The sequence below is a fragment of the Nestor notabilis genome, unplaced genomic scaffold (assembly GCF_000696875.1).
Source record: "Nestor notabilis isolate BGI_N333 unplaced genomic scaffold, ASM69687v1 scaffold33346, whole genome shotgun sequence".
Taxonomy (NCBI): domain Eukaryota; kingdom Metazoa; phylum Chordata; class Aves; order Psittaciformes; family Psittacidae; genus Nestor; species Nestor notabilis.
In genome coordinates, this window is record NW_009933942.1 from 1 (window position 1) to 7,827 (window position 7,827).

At 41.4% G+C, this 7,827-nt stretch overlaps 1 protein-coding gene across 1 annotated transcript; it reads left to right on the forward strand.

Moving 5' to 3' along the window:
- The first annotated feature begins 414 nt into the window (after nucleotides 1-414).
- On the forward strand, nucleotides 415-6,637 carry ING5 (inhibitor of growth family, member 5). Its single transcript, XM_010017093.1, has 7 exons — nucleotides 415-480; nucleotides 1,407-1,573; nucleotides 3,277-3,388; nucleotides 4,567-4,660; nucleotides 5,719-5,854; nucleotides 6,002-6,063; nucleotides 6,595-6,637. The coding sequence occupies exons 1-7, from the start codon at nucleotides 453-455 to the stop codon at nucleotides 6,635-6,637; spliced, it is 642 nt and encodes a 213-aa protein (XP_010015395.1). The 5' UTR covers nucleotides 415-452.
- Nucleotides 6,638-7,827: the final 1,190 nt, after the last annotated feature.

Genomic DNA, 7,827 nt, shown 5'->3' on the forward strand with positions numbered 1-7,827 from the left:
GAATCACCATCCCTGGAAGTGCTCGCAAACAGTGTGGACGAAGCTCTCAGCAACACGGTGTAGTGGTGGTCTTGGCAGTGCTGTGGTAAAAGTTGGGCTTGATGATCTTAAGGGTCTTTCTTAAACTAAGTGATTCCATGGTTTGCAGTAAGTAAAACTAAGTGCGTGTTAGAGTGCAGGTCTCCTGTGGTGCAGGCTTTAACCTTGGAACGCTTCCAGTCAAGAACAAGGGCTACATGCCGCCTCTGTGTCTGTCCGTGTGTGTACACTTAGTGCAGCAGCGGGTGATCCAGCCACTGGCTCTGTAATGCAGCAGGGCTTGTAGCTCTGTTCAGTGTTACATGTCTGTGGAGGCATGGCTGCCACAGGGAGAACAGCATGTAGGATTGCTTGGTCTTTGTGTTTCAGGTATCGAAAACCTGCCCTGCGAGCTGCAGAGGAACTTCCAGCTGATGCGGGAGTTGGATCAGAGAACAGAAGGTGTGTTCAGGTGTTTCGGTAAGCAAAGTCTGACAGAGAGCCTCGACCTGAAGGATGGGAAGAGCCTTGTGGAGACTTGGCTTTAGAGGATGTGTCTCCCTCTGCTTTTCCTTTTTTCCACCTCAGTGCTGTGCAGCACTTGCCTCTTTTCTGTGAGGGCTGCAGCTCACAGGACTAGATTTCTTTCCAGCAGTTGCACATTGATTTGTAGCTGTGTGGTTGCTGTACCCCATCGTCCCTTGGATGGCCCTACCTGCACTTATTTCCACACGGACTCAGTTGCAGGTTGCTGTGTCTTGCAAAACCTGGGGTTTTTTTCCATTTTTTGAGGTTTATGTTGGTGTCTGCTTGCACATCAGCGGTTTTCAATTGGAACTGTTAGAATGGTTGATGACTGTGCAGCGAATATCATGTTCTGCATATGGGAAGAGAGGTTGAAGTTTGTGAACCTGTGGGTTCAGTTTCTGGTCTTAAGTGTGAGCCTCTTCTCTAAATTAACTATAAAAGAGTTGAGAAATCAGAATCTCACCATGAGTGTTGAAGAGTGAATACTTTTAACTTTTTGTTTGGGTTTTTTTTTTTTGAAGGTGAGTACATTAAAGAGTCGGGGGAAGCCCAAAAACTGTCAGGAGGTGTCTTCTAAATACCTGTCTTGAGTTCAGCTGTAGCAGTTATTTTTCTTCTTCTTGGTAGCTGGTTCAGTGCTGTGTTTTCAACTTTAGCCTGAGAACAACGCTGATGACACCAGTGTTTTTAGTTGTCAGCGTTGTTCCCTGGCTGAAAGTCAAAAACACAGCACGGCACCAGCTACCAAGGAGAAAAACGACTGCTACAGCTGAACCCAGGACAATACCATAAAGAGGTAGAAGAAAACAATACTTGCTTTGGCACACAGCTTTCTCACATGTATACACATTGCTTTTCAGACAAGAAAGCAGAAATTGACAGTCTTGCAGCAGAATACATTGAATCAGTGAAGAACATGTTACCTGCGGAAAGAATGGAACACCTGAAGAAAATCCAGAGTGCCTACAGCAAATGTAAAGAGTACAGTGATGATAAAGTCCAGCTGGCTATGCAGACCTATGAGATGGTGAGCATCACAACCAGTGAGACTTTGTATAAATGATCATACCATGGAATGGGGCTGCTGGTGCTCATGGAAGGTGCTTCCACAGTGTTGATTTTCCCTGACATGTTTTTACTTAAATATCTTACTGAAACAAATTATTAATCCTCAAGCTTATTTTTCTTATTGTCGCCATCGCCAATCCCTTTTGTGTTACCAGATTTAGTCATAGAATTCTAGCCATAGAATCATAGAATGGTTTGGGTTGGAAAGGACCCTAAAGCTCATCCAGTTCCAACCCCCTGCCACGGGCAGGGACACCTTCCACTAGAGCAGGTTGCTCCAAGCCCCTGTGTCCAACCTGGCCTTGAACACTGCCAGGGATGGGGCAGCCACAGCTTCTCTGGGCAACCTGTGCCAGTGTCTCACCACCCTCACAAGGGAGAATTTTTCCCTTGTGTCTAATCTAAATCTCCCCTCTGCCAGCTTAAAACCATTCCCCTTTGTCCTGTCACTACATGCCCTTGTAAAAAGTCCCTCTCCAGATTTCCTGCAGGCCCTCCTTTGGTGTTGAAAGGCCACAGTAAGGTCTCCCTGGAGCCACCTTTTGTCCAGGCTGAGCAAGTCAAGTAGGCTTCTCTTCTGGTGAGGAGTTAAATGAGTTTATCCCACTCGGAGATCACCTGATCTGGTAGTACCCATCTGCTTTGTAACAATACCAGCAAATTGACCCCACTCCCTCCTCCCCAGGAGCTTCCCTGTCACCCAGTAATTTATTTAGGGCTGGTCTTAGTTGTAAGCAACTTTTTAAGTCAACTTCAATTTTGTATTGTGGAGGAACGGAATAAAGTCTGCTCAACTGCCTTGGTTTCCAAGTGGTGAAAGAAAACAAACCTGTCAGCTCCGCTGCTCTGGTTGTATACAGGACACTAAGCTTTCCTTGATGGACCTTTCTTAAGATATAGCTTTCCACTTTTTTCTTCTGCTCCTACTCCTGTGTCTGTTTAGCTTCCCCTGAGTAATTCTCTGTTTTACCTGCTAGATAAAACTTGAGCAAGGGCAATCCTTCTTGATATGTTTTGTCTAGCTTCTAGAGATGCTTTGGGTTCTGCTACATCTGCAGCTGCAGTACATTTTATTGCCAGAAATACTGCAGCAAAGGAAATTACTTCACAGGAACTGAAAAGTATCCTAGATAACTAATTTGACAAGTAAGTATTACAGCAACATTGTTTGGGTGGTGGCTTAAAATGCCTTGCTACATGTCTGTTTTGTAAGCCATGTTATTGCAACCAGGGGAGTACAACTTACTTAATGTGTATTGGCTTGATGTTGGAGATAGTTGGCAGAAGCCTGTATTTAATACTAGATTTCTTCATATAGCATGCCAGTGGAACACCAGAAAAAGTACACTGATCTGCTCAGCACATGTTCATGGACAACAGTTAAATAATGTGTTTTGAAAATTGCAGGGAGAAAACTTTTTTTACTCTCTCAGCGTCTTCCTTCCTTTCTCTTCGTCTGTAGAGGGATTAGGTTCTCTTACTGTTGCCTGTTTTCTTTTTCTCTCTGCCTTGCTTCCCCTTTTCCAGTTTGGCAGCCCTTTCATGCCCTGCTCTGAAGTAGTATATGCCAATAACAGCCAAGTAATAAGATCTTCCTGTTTTCATTTGGGGATTTTAATTTATTTCTTTAAAATTCAGTTTGTGGTTTCCTTTTCTGTGCAGGTGGATAAGCATATCCGCCGGCTGGATGCAGACTTGGCCCGGTTTGAAGCAGATCTGAAAGATAAACTGGAAGGCAGTGACTTTGAAAACCCTGAATCTCGAAGCCTGAAAAGTGCGTACATCTTATACATTGGTTGGCAGCCTTTTCCAGCACCGAGTATATCTAACCTGAAAGTCTAAGATAGAAAGTAGGCTGTTCTCACCTCTCGGAGTGTATCTCTCTACTTGTTTTTAATACTCTTCAAATATTTACAGTGTTCTGGTGGGCAATAAACAGGTGAAGAAACCATGTAGTGCTGGGATCTGACTTACTGTTCCTGCTTGCCAGATCATCCTGAGGTGGCCCACAGTTGTAAGGAGTACTGGCCAAGGGGCAGCTAACTGTGACAAAACTGAACTGATGTTCTTACAGCTTTTGAGTGTAACGGTCTTGGTTCCAGGCTTGATCTGTTACTGAGTAAGTTCTAAACTGTTTTCTGGAGAGAGTAGATTTCCCTATTTTCCTCCTTTTACCAGAATTTGAATACTAATCAAGCTGAGGACAACAGGAAAAAGTAGGAGGTAGAGGAAAGTACTTGTTTCTCTAACGTATACTAGAAATCTCGTGTGATTACTGTGAAATCTGTGTGTGGTTAACAGCAGCACAGCTTTATGTCTTTGAAGTATGAAATAAGTGGTAAGATAGAGGATGTGGAGATAAAAGATAATTGAGTATCCAATTAAGTGGCTGAGTATTTAAAAATATACTGAGATTTAAAAAAATATTACAGCGTGTCTAATCCAATATGATGCTATTTATATCTTGTGCAATGATATGGGCTAACATTTCATGCTGCTTAGTTCATTTTCCATAATTGTTAGACTTCCATACAGTACATTATGTCTGAACTGCCAGTGTTGCATGTTGCATAGTAGTTTCATTTTATGGGATCTTAATTTGCAGATTTAGTTTTTAAATACTTTTTGCAGTTAATGTATTGGCTTCTGTTGTGGTGGGCTTGGCAATGCTAGTTTAATGGTTGGACTTCATGTTCTTAAAGGTCTTTTCCAACCTAAACAACTCTGATTCTGTGTACTGCAGTGAACTGATTGCCACAACTATGAACACATGAGTTTGCTGATCAGTCATACCACTCCAGTTTGGCATATTTGTGGTATACAAATGTATTTTTGGAATCGGCATTCATGTTCAGTTACATATGAAAAAAGGATTTCAAAACAAATGGCATCAAAATAAGAACATCTGGGGGATTCAAATAGGTTGAAATGATGGAGTTTTTTCCTTTATAGAGGGACGAAGTCAGAAAGACAAAAGAGGCTCTCGCGGTCGAGGCAGGCGAACATCTGAAGAAGATACACCAAAGAAAAAGAAGCTCAAAGGAGGGTAAGGCATACCCAGTCACAGCCCTGGTGACTTTGGCTTGACACTTCATGAATTTTCCACAAGCTCATGTTACCCTGTTTATGACTCATGTCTGGATGGTGGGTGGTGTTAGTGTGTTCTGGTCTTACTCCATTTCTTTAGTGTCCTGCTTAGGACAAGTCAGCTCTGTTAATTAACTCTTTAGTTTGCGTGTGGAAACTCAGTGTGCTTGGAATGCCCTCGGCTGGATGGACAAGATCAGCTTTTCTGTTGCTGTTGGCAAACTGGGAGAAAATGGCTTTGATTTTTTTTTTTTTTTTTTTTTTTTTTTTTTTTTTTTTTTTTCACAGCTATTTTTAACAGTTGCTTGTGGTCTTGATTGTAAAAACAAACAGTTGCCCATCAGGACAAAAACTGATGTTGTATTTTTGTTCTAGAAATCTTGGAGAACTTTAGGGATTGTTTTCAAAGAGTCGTCCTAGATAGTCTTAAGTGATCTATCTTGGTTCTGTGAAGCAAGGAAGAAAGCATATCCCCTCTCTATGGTTAGACTTATGTTAGAGGGGCTCTCTTAATTCTGATATTTTCATTTGGCTAAATGGAGGGACAGAAAACTAAAAATAGTTTCTGTTGACCATTACTGACATGTCAACTTAATGCATTCCTGTCAGAGCAAAAGGGTACACTCATACCTGACAATGAGAGAAAGAATGTATATTAAAACAGATTGGGTGGAGAATCAGATACTTCTATCCACAAGCAGAAGTGATCTGTACATTAATTTTGTTACTGTAGTCATTTTGCAAGTCATTCTCTTAATCCTTTATAGCCAAACTCATGGTTTGTGTTTGTAATAAGAATTTAATAAATTATTTCATTCATGTTGCAAAATTAAACATACCTTATGATTTTATTGCTGGGTAATGTGTGATAATGTAAGCTAAACTCTGAAGTACAGTCAGTGTGTTTTAGAGAAGATACTGTTAAAAATTAATGTTCCCAAGTGGGATTTAGGTCTTGGGAACATGGTGTTGCTTGCAATGAGAAGTGTTTTGTCTTCAATCTGTCCTTGTTCACAGGTCTGAGTTTGCTGATACCATCCTGTCAGTGCATCCCTCTGATGTCCTAGACATGCCAGTGGACCCCAACGAACCTACCTACTGCTTATGTCACCAGGTGTCCTATGGAGAAATGATTGGCTGTGACAATCCTGATGTAAGCACTTGATTTATTTCCAGATGTTTGCTACATCACAACACTGAAATCCGAGGGTCTTACTTGCTCAGTTAGAACATTCAACTCTTACTTTCATTTTGTGAAACACTTAACATCTGCTGTGGGTTTTTCCTTTCTGTTCTGCAGTGCCCTATTGAATGGTTCCACTTCGCTTGTGTGGACCTCACCACCAAACCGAAAGGGAAATGGTGAGTGTGACAAGATACCACTTTTTGATTTTCATTGGGCTACAATTTGCCTCATAAAAATCACAGCAAGAATTAAAACCCTGTGTGACCCTTCCTGACAGAGGAGCTTTACTCTTGTCATCAGAAGGTTTGCATCTTCTATTGTTTGGGATCGTGTTTGTGCGATGGTAGAAGGTACAAAGGGAACTTTCTTCCTAAAGTCTACTTCCATGTGAGTCTTGGATTCTGGTGGGAGCAAAACAAGGACCCAGGCATATGCAGAATTTTTGATCTGAGGCTGTGTAAATGTGTACATGTTGCATCTCAGGCTTGCTGTATTGTTATGTAGTTGTGGCTGTGGTTAAAATTGAGAAGCATGTATTGTTTTCACTTCTGGAAGCAAAGTTTAAAGACTGCATTAGGTTTTGCCTTTACATAAATTGACTGCTTCTAAACCACCCTCCCACCCATTCATTCCCAAATAATAAAAAATATTTTGGGCTATGTGGTGTTAACTTCAGGAACTGATTACTGCCTCTCTATTCTCTCTAGGTTTTGTCCTCGTTGTGTTCAGGAAAGAAAGAAAAAGAAGTAAGGAGTAGAGGGGAATACATCCTCTGAGGCAAGAAGAATTTAATATATTCCTTCATTCATGTTGCAATATTATCTTTGATTTTTTTTAACCTACCTTCCTTCTTTTTCTGATATGATATTTAATTGTCCAGTGGCCAGTTGTAATTCCAGTTCTTTCAAGAGAAAATAGCTTTCAGAGGGAGCCCCAAATCCCTTTGCCACAGGGATTTTATTTATGTTATACTTGCACAGCCCTGAAATTGGTGTTACTGTGAAGTGCTAGGGCAGCCAGTAGCTGTAGTCTCTGCTGGTTTACTGGAGTCTGTGAAACCATGTAGGGCACTCACTGCAGGAGAAAGAAATGCCTCGATCTTCAGCATGGTGCACCACCATCACTGAAACAATTTAGGCCTGGAGCTTGATGTGTTAGAGAAGAAGGAATTCTCTCCAATGTAGCCTGTGTGAATGAAATAGGCTTCATTGTTTAGGTGTGAGGTCCATCTGTTTTGCAGTTTTGTAGTACAGAAAGGAACAGAAAAGCTGGTTTATTGTTTCCAGTGTCTGTTTCCTCAAAGTTTTGCCAGGGTAGGGTTGGGAGAGAGGTGAGATTAAGCCTTCTCTTTTGGGAAATTTCTTCTGTCTGCCTTTGCACTACCTTTATTTTACTTGATCTTGCCCCCATTCACATCAACCTTAAGCAAACCATTTGACTTTTCACCTCCGTCTAGAAAAGGTTTGTCTTTTGGGGGAGAAAACCTTTAAAAAGCAAAGAAATTGTCCTACAGTTTCTTAGTGATGGTAGTACTTACAGAGAGTGTTACCTTTCCTGGATCTTTCGATTTCTCTGAAGATCCTTTAAGTACATTACTGTGAAGATGAAATCTAAAGTATTCTAATAGAAATAGAAGGTCGGATTTATTCATAAAATAAGATGAAGGCCTGGGTTTTGTAACTTGTGTTTGCCTGTGTTGCACCTGGGTAAATCAGGAAAACAGTCTTTAGAGGGGAAGGCTCCCTAAGGACAATGTGCATATTCCCAGGAGTGTGTGGCAAAGCTGAAGGGCAGCCTTGTTGGCTGGGGCCGGGTGTGAATAGCATTTGCTGTGAAGCACTGCTGTTGAAGAAGGCCATTCAGCAAGAATGTTTTAACATGACTTCTTGTCTTTTTTTTTTTTTTTTTTTTTTTTTTTTTCTTTGGGGGGGTGGTGGGAG